General features: G+C 56.6%; 2 protein-coding genes across 3 annotated transcripts in view; one reads left to right on the top strand and one right to left on the bottom strand.

Annotated features, from left to right (window-relative positions):
- The first annotated feature begins 635 nt into the window (after nucleotides 1-635).
- Polrmt (RNA polymerase mitochondrial) lies at nucleotides 636-11,035 on the top strand. Of its 2 annotated transcripts, none has more exons than XM_021173926.1 (21): nucleotides 636-746; nucleotides 1,430-1,528; nucleotides 3,446-3,996; nucleotides 4,860-4,990; nucleotides 5,084-5,270; nucleotides 5,865-6,014; nucleotides 6,144-6,308; nucleotides 6,392-6,562; nucleotides 6,775-6,996; nucleotides 7,209-7,997; nucleotides 8,336-8,458; nucleotides 8,690-8,812; nucleotides 8,934-9,113; nucleotides 9,258-9,344; nucleotides 9,432-9,545; nucleotides 9,636-9,688; nucleotides 9,783-9,881; nucleotides 10,369-10,441; nucleotides 10,548-10,639; nucleotides 10,718-10,794; nucleotides 10,879-11,035. In XM_021173926.1, the coding sequence occupies exons 1-21, from the start codon at nucleotides 659-661 to the stop codon at nucleotides 10,926-10,928; spliced, it is 3,624 nt and encodes a 1,207-aa protein (XP_021029585.1). In that variant the 5' UTR covers nucleotides 636-658; the 3' UTR covers nucleotides 10,929-11,035. The 2 variants fall into 2 exon arrangements, with proteins under 2 accessions (XP_021029585.1, XP_021029584.1); XM_021173925.2 differs by having other exon boundaries at nucleotides 637-746; nucleotides 8,666-8,812; nucleotides 10,879-10,991.
- Nucleotides 11,036-11,050: 15 nt separating this feature from the next.
- The window catches only part of Hcn2 (hyperpolarization activated cyclic nucleotide gated potassium and sodium channel 2), a 19,199-nt gene continuing 14,971 nt past the window's right edge, over nucleotides 11,051-15,278 (bottom strand). Inside the window, exons 6-8 of the mRNA XM_021173924.2 lie at nucleotides 13,272-13,512; nucleotides 12,956-13,120; nucleotides 11,051-12,304 (exon numbers count right to left, since the gene is read on the bottom strand). Of these exons, the coding sequence (XP_021029583.1) occupies nucleotides 11,622-12,304; nucleotides 12,956-13,120; nucleotides 13,272-13,512 (1,089 nt within the window). The 3' untranslated portion in view covers nucleotides 11,051-11,621. The remainder of the gene's footprint in view (nucleotides 12,305-12,955; nucleotides 13,121-13,271; nucleotides 13,513-15,278) is intronic.

Raw genomic sequence — 15,278 nt, 5'->3', positions numbered from 1 at the left:
AATGTGAATGAATGGATGGATGAATGAATGAAATCGCGATGTTGTACTATTTACACTTCTTTTCCATCTTTCTACGGCCCTGATTCCATTTGCACAACACGTATACATACAGAGAGACAGAGACAGAGACAGAGACAGAGAGGAGGAGGAGGAGGAGGAGGAGGAGGAAGAGGAGGAGAAACAAATAGGGTAGGGACTGGGCGTGGTGGCACACGCCTATAGTCTCAGTACTGGGTGGCAGAGCAGGAGGATAAGGAGGATATCTGTTGAGTTCTAGGGAATCCTGTTAAATTCCAGGACATTCATGGCTACATAGTGAGACTTTGTGCCAAAAATGTGCATATAGTACATAATATATACACATATGTAAATGTTACGCACATATATACGAACAAATAAAATAAAGCAGAGACCAGTCAAAGAACAAAAAAAGAAAATATATAAAAACTAAAGAGGGAACTTGGATATGAAAAGAACGAATCAGAAGAGTATTTCTGCGCATGCTCTCTTGCCGCCACGCTGCCCGCTGCCTCTTGGGAGTTGTAGTTCTCCTTCGACTCCTCTCATGGGGCAGACCCTAAGAGCGCTTCCGGCAGTCGCAGAACTACAGCTCCCTGCAGGCGGCGCGTGCGCGTGCGCACTGCGGGCAGCAGGCGGCATGTCGGCGCTCCGGTGGACCCGAGGCGCAGCCGGGCTTGGCCGGGTTCTGCGCTCCCCTGGGCCCCACCGCCCGGCTTCGGAGGAAGGTAAAGGAGTGTCGGACCCAGGACTATAATCTTCCTTTCCTTGGGATCCCGGTCACCTCCAACCTCTGTTCTTTGACCTATGGAGGAGTTTCTGGGGACCCATTTAGCTGGGCACTAGTTGGCAACATCTCTCTAGATCCGCAGGGCACTTTGACTTTTGATTGTTGCTCGCTTTTCCAAGTCCACAGTTGGGGACTTACGGATAATGACATTGATCTTTGGCTACTTTTAGTTAGGAGTACTTCTTGCTGGATCCTGCACTCTGACCCTTAAATAGCTTTGGCCTGTTCTGCCCTTGAACTTGGTCTTTTTCTGGGTCTGGATTTCTTTGGGGGCGGGGCGTGTTATTTTTTTGAGCCATGGTATTTCCATGTGGCTCATGCTGGATGCTTCATTTGAACTCAGGTCCTACTGCTTCAACCTTCTGAGTTCTGAGATCCCATGCCTGTTCTACCATGCCTGGCTGTCCTTGTCTTTTGATCCATTTCTTTCTGGGCATGAGGGAAGTTTGAGGCAGGAACTCACACTAGCTTAACCTAGAACTTCCTTTGTAGCCCAGGCTGGAATCCAACTGGAGACCCTCCTACCTCAGCCTCCAGAGTCCTGGGGTAATAAGTGTGCATGCCACGGTGTCCACTTGATATGGTGGTTTCTGTGTTCTTATTCTTCATGTCTCTTTCCAGGGACTCTTGGTGGCTTCTGCAGCTCAAGAAAGAGCTCCGCTGCCAGTCCCCGTGAGCAACATGTCCTGAGGGAGTGGGGCCATGCTGAACTGCTGGAAGGTAAGTTGGTGTCCTAAGCCCTTCTCCACAGTGAAGCCTTGAGGGAGTGGGCTCTGCGTTGTACCTGACCACTCCAAGGGAGTATGTAAAATGGGGTCCAGAGTCCACTGAGCAGTGTTGTCTGGCTGTCCTGTGTGTGGTCCTGTGGGTCCTCTTGTGCTGGTTCTGGGAGCTGCTGTAATTCCATTCCCTGAGTTCCAGATTCCCACCTAGGACTCTCACGTCTAGGAAGACAGTTGAGGCCCCAAATACACCTGAACAATACCGGAGATGCATTGTTGGAATGCTGACATAGAAGTCTCCAGTTTTAGTCCTGCAGAGTCCAGGTGCAGCTGGAATCCAGGCTGTCTGCCTGCCTGTCTGTCTGTCTTCCTTCCTTCCTCCCTCTTTCTTCCTTTCTTTCTTTCTTCCTTTCTTTCTTTCTTTCTTTCTTTCTTTCTTTCTTTCTTTCTTTCTTCCTTCCTTTCTTTCTTTCTTTCTTTCTTTCTTTCTCTCTCTCTCTCTCTCTTTCTTTCTCTCTCTCTTTCTTTCTTTCTTTCTTTCTTTCTTACTCTTTCTTTCTTTCTTTCTTTCTTTCTCTCTCTCCTCATTCCTCCCTTCTCTTCTCTTTCTCTCTCTCTCTTTCTTTTCTTTCTTGGTTTTTCGAGACAGGGTTTCTCTGTGTAGGAAGTCCTGGCTGCTTTGTAGACCAGGCTGGCCTTGAACTCAGGTCTGCCTGCCTCTGCCCCTGTAGTGCTGGGATTAAAGGCATGCACGACCACTGACTTTGGAACCCAATTTTAAGTGTTATGCTACCAAGTCTAGTAGATGGGATGTCCAGGTTTCCCTCCTGATCCTATGTCAGGTCTGCAGGGCAGCTGCAGAAGGTGGAGACGCTTAGAGGGATGGGTTAGGAGGTGAAGACAATGGTCTAACTGTGGCTCCTGTCTACCCTCAGCAGCAACTGCTTCCTGACTCATGTTCCAGGGTATCTCATGCTGGAATCTGTCATTTGGACAGAGGGATCTGCAGACTTAGTGCATAGTGCCTGTTCCCTCTTATGAGGCTCCTTTCTATCAGGAACAGAAGACCGTGCTTTGTGGACCATGGAGCTTACAGCAGCCATGTAACTCTTCTACTCCTGACAGACCAACCAGTTCTGCCCCAGGGCCTTTTTGCACCTCTTGTCTCTTGGGTCCCTTCAGAAAGAAGTCGGTGTCCCTGTCTGCCACCTGTTTGCTTTGCAGGTGGCCTCACACAGATGTGTCCTCTGCCTCTGATGTGCCCTGAGTGCCACGAGATGTTCACTGAGGCAGGATCTCCCCAGACTCTGGTCCTCTCGCATGCACTGCACTCCTCCCAACTTTCCTTTTGTACACCTGTGAGCCAGGCCCCTGCCTCACACTGACCTTGGGCCAGGGACTGGAGTACCGGGAGGGGAGACAAGCAGTTGGTCTTGGCAACCAGCGCCTGAGTTGTAGCCTTGTGGCTCAGCCTGCCTTGTTTCTGCGCTCACTGCTAACCATGGCTGTCTGCTTGCCAAGACCCTGGCCAGTCTTTGGCCTTTTTATGTGCAAACTTGGTTACTGCTGAAAGCCATATAGCAGGGGCCACCTTGTATGGTGCCAGTGATTGCCTTTTGGTCCTTAGGGCACTGAGTCACGGATGTTTGCAGTTTCTACCGAGCTGTATCAAGTATGTGCCTGTATCAAACTGCAGGTTACTATATATTAGCCAGTGAGGTCGGAGCCCTTAAGGCTGGCGGAGTGAAGGAGGGAGAAGCAGAAGCAGGCGACAGCCGGCAGGAGGTGTTAGGAGGGTTGGCAGGCAGAGCCAAGGGCATGGTGACAGCCAGGAGACTGTTTGGGATGATCCTGGGGTAGGCTCAGAGCATCCTGAGCTGCAGGAGTGGTTCATACCCTTCTCTGCTCTCTGCAGTGCTGGAGGCTCGGGTGCGGCAGCTCCGGGCAGAGGGCACACCTGAGATGAGGGTGAAGAAGGTGCAGGTGGACCGGCCTCCACAGGGCCGCAGCAGCCGCTGGGCGCAAAAGCTAGAGGCTGAGAAAAGGGTGAAGCAGAGGCGCCAAGAGGAAGTTGACCAGCAGAAGCAAGCCCACTCACAGGAGTACTGGACCCTTCACAAGGAGCCCAAGATCTGGAACAAGAAGCTGGCTGGGTACCTGCAGCCGAGCAAGAAGGGAACACCCACGAACTCAGAGGAAAAGCAGCTGGCCCAGGCCCTTCAGGCTGCTCTGGGGAGGCTCAGCTCCCGTGAGGCAGAGGCCCTGGCCAGGAAGAAAGCCAAGGCGGTGGAGGCGCAGATCCTGGTCCTCCAGGAGAAGTTCCTGGCTTTCTTTGAGTGCTGTGTCTGCACCGGCCAAGTGCCCCTCGCTCACCACGTGCTGGTCACTCACCATAACAACGGAGACAGACAGCATGTGCTCACACTGCACATGTATAACACCGTGATGCTTGGCTGGGCCCGCAAGGTGAGACCTGGCTCAAGGGCTGCTTCCTTCCCACGGGGTAAATTCCTTTAGGTTTTTCAGAGAGAAAACGCTCTTTCCTTAAAAATGAACAGTCAAACAGAAAACAAAACAAAAACCGATCGGAAGATCCAGGCATGGTGGCGCAAGCCTTTAATCCCATCTCTTGGGAGGCAGAGGCAGGTGGATCTCTGAGAGTTAGAGGACAGCCTGGTCAACACATTAAAACCCTGCTACCCCCTAAAATGAAGAAGGAGATTGGGAGGGCCTGAGTGTAGTTCTGTGCAGGACTTCAGAGTCTCCTGTGCAGGGGCTGCCGCTGCTGTCCCAGTGGCTACTAAGCCTTGTTGGACACATTCCATGCTCCAGGATGGGGCGCTTGCTTCTCTTTCTGTGTGTCCCTTTGGTGCTATGAGAGCTGTGTGTCCTCAGTTTGTTCTCTAGCATCTTAGCAGTGTAAGAGAGTGTCAGTCTAGGAGTTCAAAGACAGAAAAACAAAATAAAAACAAGGAAAGGACAGAAGAGCAGACAGGAGGCAGGTCTGTGAGTTCAAGGCCAGCCTGACCTACTTAGTGAGTTTCAGGCCAGCCAGGGTTACACAGTGAGACAAGTCTCAACAAACAAACAAAGAACCACAACAAAAACCAAGCCAGCTATAAAACACAAGTCCTGAAGCTGTAGCTTAGTGGTAGAGCATATGCCTGGCCTGCAAGAGGCCCGAGTTCAGTCCCCAATGACGCAGTGTCCCTCAGAAAGATGCCCTGTGTCTCACCTACTGCCAGATCCCCCCTCCCAAGTCACTGAGGATTTTAGGGAACAGATTGGTCAGGGTCCAGGTGTTGTTCTTGACCCCACCTTGTCCCCAGGGCTCCTTCAGAGAGCTGGTCTATGTGTTCCTCATGCTGAAGGATGCTGGCCTCTCCCCAGACCTGTGCTCCTATGCAGCTGCACTCCAGTGCATGGGACGCAGGGACCAGGATGTTCGCACCATCCAGAGGTGGGTCAGGAATGTGCTGGGGACTCACTCCCCCCACCCCATGCTCCCATGCTGAGTTTGCACACCCCCACCCCTACCCCTGTATTGCCTCAGGTGTCTGAAGCAGATGAAGGAAGAAGGCTTCCAGCCCCAGCTGCTCTTCACTGACCTGGTCCTGGAAGAGGAGGACCGGGCCGCGCTCCTGAGAGCAGTGGTCAAGGCTGAGCCTGCCTTTCGTCCACTGCCACAGGCCCCAAACCCAGTTAACACATCCACACTGCTCAAGGACATCTATAGCAAGGTGAGTCCCAGGCAGGAAGCCGTGACAGCCTATTTCATTCCCTCCTTGCATCAGGCACATGTTGGTCCCCTCATAGAGGAGCACCCACAAATCCACTTCCTCTGGATTCTCCTGTTCTGGGTGTTTGCCCTAATCCCTGTGGCCTTTTGTATCTGGCTCATCGATTACAGTGTCCTCAAGGTCCCTTCATGCTGCGGTATATGTTGGAAGCTCGCTCCTACTCATGGCTCAGTTGTATTCCAGTGTGTAGGCGGGGCCTCCTGCGTATCCATCATCTTTTCGAGGGAATTGGGCTGTTTGTACTGGGAGTTAGGTGTCTGAACTCTTTTTTTTTTTTTTTTTTTTTTTTGAACGGGGTTTTTTTTTTGAGCCCTGGCTGTCCTGGAACTCACTCTGTAGACCAGGCTGGCCTCGAACTCAGAAATCCGCCTGTCTCTGCCTCCCGAGTGCTGGGATTAAAGGCGTCCGCCACCATGCTCGGCTGGTGTCTGAACTCTTAGTACTCTGGATTTTTACTTTGAGTGGACATGCCTTTGGCAGGGGGCTTCTTGACAGGGTGTAGTGCCCAGCCTCACTGCCTCCTGTGCCCAGCAGGAGGGCCCTGTGTCCTACCCAAAGCTGCACCTGCCCCTGGACACCCTGCAGGACCTCTTCTACCAGCAGCTGCATGTGGAGCTGAGCTCCAGTGTCTGCGTCCAGTCGGTGGAGAAGGCCCCAGTAATGTCCAAGGAGGTCGTTGAGGCGGTAAGGGGCTCATCCTGAGGCTGTACCCATCATGGCCAATAGGGGTCGGAGCTATGACCCCAGTTGGGGCCCTGGGAGGTCTTGGCAGCGGGCTTTAAGCTCAGCATGGTGACAGCTGCTCTCCCACAGCGGAAGACCCTGCAGGCCCTGCGGGAGCAATGGGAAGTGGAGCTGTTGCGCGTGTTGCGGGAGACAAAGGCCACTATGGGCCGCCAGGCCTATGAAGGCCAACCCACCCTCTACCCGTTCCTGTGCCTGCTGAGTGAAGGGGAGTTTGTGAGCATACTGATGCAGGTGGGCTGGGTATGGAGGCTCCTGGGCACAGGGCAGATGGCTGTGTTCAGGCAGTCACACCTCACGCTCCTCTTGCACCTCAGGTTCTGAAGGTCCTGCCTGCGCAGGGTGAGCCCCTTATCCAGTTGGCCCATAACCTGGGCCTTCGGGTGTTAAACCGGCATTTGGTGAAGCAGAAGCAGGTCACTAACCATGTGCAGAAGCTGGGGCAGCGGTACTCGCAGTACCTCCAGCTGCTGGCGTCTGACACCCAGGTAATGTGGGGTGGACTTCTGGTGACCCGGGTGGCTCCCTTGGAGACATCCCCTCCCTGTTCACTTCACCCCACTTGCTCCAGGTTCCACCCAGGTCCCTCCCACCACACTCTTCAGGCGCTCCTCGCCAGCTGCATCAGTACGTCTGAGCCTCGGTTCCCTCTGGAAAACGTGGGCAGCCCCACAGCTCACCTCACCTGCTGTCCTTACAGGTGGCGCCCTGCCTTCCTCGGGAGTACTGGGAATCTCTGGGCCCACTGGAGGCCCCTGTACAACAGCCCTGGTCTGTGCCGGTGCTGCTACAGCTGGGCAAGCAGTTGGCGGAGCTACTGGTGCAGGCAGTGCAGATGCCGCGCAGCCTAGCAGCCCGGCAGGGTACTCAGCGCTCCATCCCGGTGCTTTACCATGTGTATTCCTTCCGAAGCTACCGCCAGGTGAGGCTCCCAGGGCTGGCTGGCGCCTGGATGGGACACAGGGCAGCAGGTGTCTGCCATCCCCTCCGTGTGGGATGTGTGTCCAGAGCAGGAGGGGTTACATCAGTCTAGGGCTCGGAGTTTTCTGTTCTCCCTGCCTGCGTGGTCCGTCGCACAGAGGCACTGGCACTCGGCCTCTGATACATACCGTTTGTGTCTGCTTTCTCTCCCAGGTGGGCATCCTCAAGCCTCACCCTGCCTTCACACACCTGCTAGAGACAGCAGCCGAGCCCACACTGACCTTCGAGACCACGGAAGTGCCCATGCTGTGCCCACCACTGCCCTGGACGTCGCTGCATTCTGGTGCCTACTTGCTGAGCTCCACCAAACTAATGCGTGCCACGGAGGGTACCACACAGCACCAGCGTCTGCTGGAGCAATGCCCTCCTGCCCAGCTGCACGGTGCCCTGGATGCGCTCACACAGCTGGGGAACTGCGCCTGGCGTGTAAACGGGCACCTGCTGGACTTGGTGCTGCAGATCTTTAGAGACAAGGGCTGTATGCCCTTGGGCGTGCCTCCCCCGAGCTCTGAAGCACCGCGGCCGGCCCGGTATCAGCTGCCACCCGGCTCCACACCAGTGCACAAGTCTGAGCTGCGGAAGGAGTTGGCACGTTGCCTCAAGGTGGCTCGAGAGATGCATAGTCTGCGCAGCGAGGCCCTGTATCGCCTGTCGCTGGCACAGCACCTACGCCACCATGTCTTCTGGTTGCCGCACAACATGGACTTCCGTGGCCGCACTTACCCCTGCCCGCCACACTTCAACCACCTGGGCAGTGACCTAGCGCGTGCACTCTTGGAGTTTGCTGAGGGCCGGCCACTGGGGCCACGTGGCCTGGACTGGCTTAAGATCCACCTGATCAACCTGACTGGCCTCAAGAAGGGAGACTCACTGCGCATGCGCCTAGCCTTCGCAGACGAGGTCATGGAGGAGATCTTGGACTCTGCAGACAACCCCTTGACGGTATGGAGTCACGAGCTCCTCTCACTGGCAGCCCTCATCTCTGCCTCCTGTCTTTCTCTGGTCCTGCCAGCCTGTCGTCCACTCAGGCTTGGGTCACCTCCCTCATATGCTTTCAACCCTTTACCACAGCTATCCGCCTCCTTCCTTCCCACGATGTCCCCTCTCGGTGCCACTAGTGGCTCCCTAGCCCAGCAGCAGCTGCCAGCTGTCACCTGAGCGGCCCTCCTCATCCCCCTGTATCACACATGCTTGCCTAGTGTCCCTATGTCCCTGTATTCCACTGAGCTGCCTAGTCTGGCTTGTGCTGACTCGAGTCCCATGGATCCTACTCTCCAAAGGGCCGGAAGTGGTGGATGGAAGCTGATGAGCCCTGGCAGACCCTGGCCTGCTGCATGGAGGTGGCACAAGCAGTCCGGTCCCCAGACCCCGCTGCCTACATTTCCCACCTGCCAGTTCACCAGGTGGGCACGCAAGTGGATTGCCCATGGCCAAGCCCGAGGTGCCTTAGGAACTGGCATTTGCAGTTGGGTCTTATCGTAAACTGGGATTGCCCTGTGGGACTAGTCTCTTGATTTATGAGGGAGGTTGCTCCCGGGTCTCCTTGCACCAGGTGGTGGGATAAGTTTCTGGGGTGACCTGTGTGTCCCTATTGGGTCATTTGGCCTCAGCTCATAGGCACCCCTTGTGGTCAGGATGGTTCCTGCAATGGCTTACAGCATTATGCCGCACTGGGCCGAGACAGTGTAGGTGCCGCCTCAGTCAACCTAACGCCGTCCGACCTGCCCCAAGATGTGTACAGGGAGGTGGCAACACAGGTGGGTGCCAGGAAACCCCTCCTGTCCCCACTTGGGGTTGCCTTTCTACAAGTGCCTAGATGGGGTCCCTAGTGGGATGGGAGGTCACGTAATGGCTTCCCTGCCCCCTAATCCCATCCAGGTGGAGGAGTTTCGCCAGCAGGACGCCAAGGAGGGTCTACGGGTGGCTCAGGTGCTGGAGGGCTTCATCAGCCGCAAGGTGGTGAAGCAGACAGTGATGACGGTGGTGTATGGGGTCACACGCTATGGAGGGCGCCTACAGATAGAGAAGCGCCTGCGCGAACTCAGCGACTTCCCTCAGGTGTGCAGCCTGCCCGGTCCTCACCCAAGTGTGACTCCCTTCAGCACAGGGACCCTGAGCCGGGCTCTTCTGAACAGTTCTAGTCCTGTAAAGCTGCGGTTCTGGCCCCACCCACCTGCCATTCATACCGCTATGTCCCCACAGGAGTTTGTCTGGGAAGCCTCACACTACCTCGTGCGCCAGGTCTTCAAAAGTCTACAGGAGATGTTCACCAGCACGCGGGCCATTCAGGTGCGTCCCTGCCAGCCCTCTCCCATCTGGGGGGCCTCTCCACCCCGCGGTTCGCCCACCCAACCTGGTGTACTGTCACACCCACAGCACTGGCTGACTGAGAATGCCAACCTCATCTCTCACGCCGGCTGGCCTGTGGAGTGGGTCACGCCCCTGGGCATCCCCATCATACAGCCCTATCACCGCGAGTCCAGGGTCCAGGTACTTGGGAAATGCCCTTCTCCTCTTCCCCCATCTCCCCTCCTCCCTGCCAAGGGCTGGGCTCACCCCTCCCCCAATCCCGGTCTGCAGGTAAAAGGTGGCATCCAGAGCATCACCCTCACCAGCTCGGTAGATGAGAACCAGTGAGTCCTGTACTGCAGGGAGGGGAGAGGATGGAGGGATGGGCAGGAAAGGCTCTGGGCTAAGAGGGAACCAGCCTACAACTTCTGTCCACAGGAAGCCCAACACTCTGAAGCAGAAAAATGGCTTCCCGCCCAACTTCATCCACTCCCTGGACTCCTCCCACATGATGCTGACCGCCCTACACTGCTACAGGTGGGTCCCAGGACGCAGTGTGGGCAGGACGCAGTGTGGGTCCAGCAGGGCAGGCAGGCAGGCAGGCAGGCAGGCAGGCACTGGCTTCGGGCGAGTGCTGGGATACATGAAGGGTCTAGGCTTCAGTCTGTGGTATTTGGCTGCCTGGGGCATGCCAGCCTTGTTCTGCTTTCTGGGGACATGGACATGGTAGGTGCTTCCATGACGAGGGGCAGGACAGGATGGAGGCACTGCTGGGAGGTTAGGTTGCAGGAGTCCTTGGTGCAGACAGGGGCTTCCCTTTACTCCAAGACCCCGCAGCTGTTTGAGGGAATGTAAGCCATCTTCTTGAACATCTACTACCTAGAGCACTGGGGAACCAAAGGTGTCCAGGGAACCCTGGCAGAGTGCCCAGTGCTGGGGCAGACGACAGGGCATCTGTCAGAACGAGGTTCAGACAGTAGCTGGCCAAGCAGCTAGCTACCTCACTCGGAATCTCCCTGCTCAGGAAGGGCCTGACTTTCGTCTCCGTGCACGACTGCTTCTGGACACATGCCATTGACATCCCCACAATGAACGAGGTGTGTTCCGTCCCCCCCCCCCCCCCCATGATCCCCACAAGTAGAAGATGGGGCCTTGATCCTGGGAATTTGTACCATGGCTGACTCCGAACCTGCAACTCCTCAGGTATGCCGCGAACAGTTCGTGCGCCTGCACAGCCAGCCCATCCTGGAAGACCTGGCCAAGTTCCTGAAGAAGCGTTTCTGCTCCGTCTCCAGGTGAGATACCCCCTCTGTGTCCTAGTGCCCTGCCTGCCACCTGCTGCCCCACTGATGTCTACCCTAACCTGTTTGCAGCACCAAGTCCCTAAAGCCCTCGGAGCGCGCCCTGGTCACCAAGCTGCAGGAGACACTACAGTCCTTGCCAAAGACAGGTAAGGGTTTTAAAGGGGGCATGCACGCTGGCCTTGAGGATGAATCAGTGGCCCGAGCCTAGTTCTGCACTCTTGGCTTTACAGGTACCTTCGATCTGGGACAGGTGATAAGATCCACCTACTTTTTCAGCTGACCCACACCATGCTGTCCCTAAACCTGTGCATAATGTAAATAAATGAAAGTCTGTGTCTACCTATGCCAGCCGCCACTTACTGGCGATGCGCAAATCCACCAAAGTAATGAGACGCTGCGCTGGGCGCCAATGCTGTCGTTTATTGCGCGGAATGGGGTTGTGGGTTAATGGGGCGTGGGGGCCACTGCTGCCTCGGCTCGTCAGTACATTCATGGCGACGGCGGGGACCCAGCCTCACCCCCACGCCGGCTTGGCCGTGAAACCCGCCCCTGGGTGCCCGAGGGAGGTCACCACGGACGCGTGGGCAGGGGCGGGCTGGTTATTGCGTGAGCTTGCCAGGGGCAGCGGGAAGCCGGCGGGCCGAGTATTGCACTTGATCCATGTTCTTCCTCGGAGGCCACCGCACATGCGGGGCACAGCCAGGTCCTCGGCCAGGGCCGCCCTGTCCCTGTCCCAGGTTGGGGCTGAGGCACCGAGGTGATCGCACCCCTCCCTCTCCCGTGCGGCCGCCGCTGGGGCAGGGGCGATGGGGGTGGGCGCAGGGCGATGGGGGGACAGCCGGGCGCAGGGCCGCCCGCCTCCTAAGCTACCTACGTCCCTCTATGGCTTCTGCACGGGCACGGGCGGGCGGCGCGAGGCATGGCTTTGGTGTGGATGACGGCCCCGCCCGGCCCGCGGGGCGGCGCGCAAGGGTCACAAGTTGGAAGAGAGGCGCGAGCGCGCAGAGTCCAGTGGGTCGAGGCCACTGGCAGCGCCCGGCGAGGCTGAGTCCCTGCGGTCCGGACTGGGCGCGGCGGTCCGGGCGGTGGGTGCAGGTCCCAGGCGCGGCGTGGAGCTGCTGGCCGGGCGCACAGAGGCCGCGGGGCTGGGCGCGGGCACGCCGTGGGGCAGCGAGGGCTGCGAGGCGGACAGTGGGCGCGAGGCGCGGCTCAGGCGACGGGCGGGCAATGCGGGCCCCACACGCGTTGCCGGAGAGCCAGGCACACCGTAGGGTGAGGTCCGCGGTGCCCGAGGGCTTGAGGGTGCAGCCGGGGGGCTTGCTGCGGGTGGCCCTGGCGAGGCTGCAGGAGGCAGAGGCCCTGGGGGCGCGCGGCGCACTAGGCGTGGGGAGCCTAGCGCCAGGGGCCCCACGAGCGGGCGGGCCACCTGTGGGCAGAAGCTCATGGCCACAGCCTGCTGTAGGGTGGCAATGGCCGATGTGACCTGCGGTGGTGGCGGTGGTGGGAAGAGCCCCACACGCTGGCCAAGCTCTGCCTGCTGCACCATCTCACGGTCATATTTGACAATCTCCTGGATGATGGCATTCTCCTGGTTGTTGAACACACCCGAGCTGAGATCATGCTGAACCTTGTGCAGCAAGATGGAGTTCTTCTTGCCTGTGGGCAGGGGGTTAGGGAGACTGTCAGCGCTAGCTTGAGCACCTGCCTACCTAATAAGCACGAGTGCAGCACCTACTGTGTACAGCCAGCTCATACTGCATGCAACAGGCATGTTCTCAGCACCCAAGGTGCGAAGTTGTGTGGGACCTGTAAATTCCAAGTACTGAGTGCTTGTTCTGTAGCAAGTGCATCTGAAATGCCTGCTGTATACAGCAGGTACAGATAAATACCCACCATATTCTGTATAAAGTGCCTGTTGTGTGCAGGCATATGCCCTCCAATCCATCCTGCCCCACTGGATTGGAGCCACAGTCTTCACATCTGATCTCTATGTCCTGTCATCAGCAAGGGCCCCACCTCTCCCTGCCCCACAGGCCTCCAGCCTCCTTTCAGATGTTGCCCCACAAACCTGGAACATTCCACACCCCTAATGTGCCTGGTTTATTGAGCCTGAGCCGTTCTCACCAGGCCCTGTGATTCTGGCCTTTATTGCTTCTGTCCTCCCGACCTTCCTTTTCACCCCAGGCTTTGCCTGCCATGCTTGCTCCAGGAAGAGACCTTCCCTTGTGTCCTCTGGACACCCCTGAGCATATGAAATGTCATGCCTCTACTTCCCCGATCCCTCCTGGACAGATGGCAGCAGCTCACCTATGCGATCCAGCCGGTCAATAGCCACAGTCTCAAAGGCACGCCGCATCATGGGGTATTCCTCCAGCACCTCGTTGAAATTGTCCACACTCAGTGAGTAGAGGCGACAGTAGGTGTCAGCCCGCACGCTGGCCGTACGCCGGCCCCTCGTGAGCAAGCAGATCTCTGTGAAAACAAGGGCGGTGCCTCAGCAGCCAAACTATGCCACTGCCTGCCCAGCACACGCTCAGAGCTGGCCTGCTGCTGGGTCAAACCCTCCTGGAACCTCCCCAGGTCCCATCCCATCCAGATCTCAGCCATGCCACAGGGTGCTCACCCCCAAAATAGGAGCCATCCGACAACTTCATCTCCTTGTTGCCCTTGGTGAGCACGCTCACCACGCCATGCTGGATGAAGTACATCTTCTTCCCGATGGTCCCCTCTCGGATGATGTAATCTCCAGGCTGGAAGACCTCAAATTTGAGCTTTGTCAGCATGGCTGTGACGAAGTTGGGGTCTGCATTGGCAAACAGTGGCATGGAAGCCACCAGCTTCCGGCAGTTGAAGTTCACAATCTCCTGTGGGTGAGAGGGGGAGGGTGGCTCAGTGACTGGCTTGGTAACTCAGATCACCGCTTTCCTCTGGGCCACCTGGTGGACCCTCGGCTCCTATCTAACTTCCCAGGGGACGCTGGAGGCAGGGCCAGGAGATGAGTTTAAGGTATACAGGAAAGTCCGTAGTCCCCATACCACCATAGGATGAGTGACACTGAACTGGAGAAAGCCATTATAGCTAAAGAGAAAGTGACAGGACCACAAAAAAAATACCCAAAGGAATTAGAGGAGAGGCCAGAGCTCAGCTCTTCCCTGGCGTGCCCTGAGTTCCATCCCCAGCATGGCATAAGCCAGGTCACTCGAGCCTATCAACCATCACAGCCCTTTGGAGGCGAAGGCAGGAGGATCAGGAGTTCAAGGTCACCCTCACCACCTATATAGTGACAGTCCAGGACATCCCGAGCTGCGTGAGCTCCTGTCTCATAACAAAGCACTTCTAAAGAGAAAGAAGGCCACTCCACGTGCGTCCTCGGGCCTCTTCGCCAGGGCATCCTTTCTCTCTCTTTGCTACATTTATCCAATGTTGCTCCCGCCAGGACACATCATGCTTGTGTTGTCTAAGCAGCAGCATCTAGTCACGGTCACTGAGCCAACAAGACACACGTGCACAGTGAGACCAGCCTCCTTGATTCACTACAAGGCTGTGAGAAATGATCATCCAAGTCAGGCCAAGTGGCCTGGGAGGCTGAGGCAGGAGAATTGCCATGAATTTGAGGTCACCCTGTTCTGTAGAGTGAAACTTGTCTCAAAAATGAAAAAGAATGGCTGGAGAGACAGTTACTCGTCCAGAGGACCTAGTTTCAATTCCCAGCAGCCACTGGTTGATTGCAACTGAAGTCTGTAACTCCAATCCCAGGGAATCTGATGCCCTCGTCTGGCTGCTGCTGGCACTGCATGCATGTGGGGCACAGACAAACATTCAGGCAAAACACTGGATATATGTAAAATGGAAAAAAAATGTTTAAAAAAGAAATGTTTCCTTTGGGCTGGTGATAAGGTTACAGAAGTGGAGATGCATGCCTCTCCTACAAACCTGTAGACTTCACACATCTAAGGCCTGTGAGCTACATTCTCTACAAAGGGACAGTCAAAGTCTGTTGAATATCTCCAAGGTCATTAACCAAAGGCTGCCAACTGGGATGTCCCTATACAGCCTTGGGCCCCAAGCCCTGAGTCCCCAAGGCTCTGCACAGGTGCCTGGCCTCTTGGTCCTGGCAGCCTCCTCCTGTAATTCAGTCCTGGGGGCCTCTGTCCTGGCCCTGCCCTCTATCTGGGACTTAGACATCATGCCCTTGCTTCAGCCTACCGGTCCCACACTCAGCCCTGAGCTCTACACCACTGTTCTTCCAGTCACTGGCCACACCCCCTTGGCAAGGCTGGGGACAAGGTCCTGAGCCCCAGAAGCTGTGAATTGGACTGCATCTGGAAACAAAGAGTTATGCCGATCAATGCACTCTGTGAGCCATGCAAGCATCCTTAAGACGTGTTGAAAAGCCGAGGGGGCCAGCGCATGCTTGGCACCCCAGGTCTTGGAAGGCAGAATCAGGGTCCTTGGGGTATGATGGCTAGCACGCCTGGCTGGGCTCCAGGCCAACAAGAGACCCTGTCTTAAAGAAGGTGAAACGGAGCCGGGCAGTGGTGGCGCATGCCTTTAATCCCAGCACTCGGGAGGCAGAGGCAGGCGGATTTCTGAGTTCGAGGCCAGCCTGGTCTACAGAGTGAGTTCCAGG

The sequence above is a fragment of the Mus caroli genome, chromosome 10 (assembly GCF_900094665.2).
Source record: "Mus caroli chromosome 10, CAROLI_EIJ_v1.1, whole genome shotgun sequence".
In the NCBI taxonomy this organism is placed as follows: domain Eukaryota; kingdom Metazoa; phylum Chordata; class Mammalia; order Rodentia; family Muridae; genus Mus; species Mus caroli.
Note: the sequence above shows the minus strand (reverse complement) of the source record. Positions and strands in the feature narration are given on the sequence as shown.

Coding starts and splice junctions, on each gene's coding strand:
- Polrmt (XM_021173925.2), top strand. CDS start 659: ATGTCGGCGCTCCGGTGGACCCGAGGCGCAGCCGGGCTTGGCCGGGTT. Junction 3,997..4,859: donor TGCTTGGCTGGGCCCGCAAG/GTGAGACCTGGC, acceptor CCTTGTCCCCAG/GGCTCCTTCAGAGAGCTGGT. Junction 10,442..10,547: donor ACATCCCCACAATGAACGAG/GTGTGTTCCGTC, acceptor GCAACTCCTCAG/GTATGCCGCGAACAGTTCGT.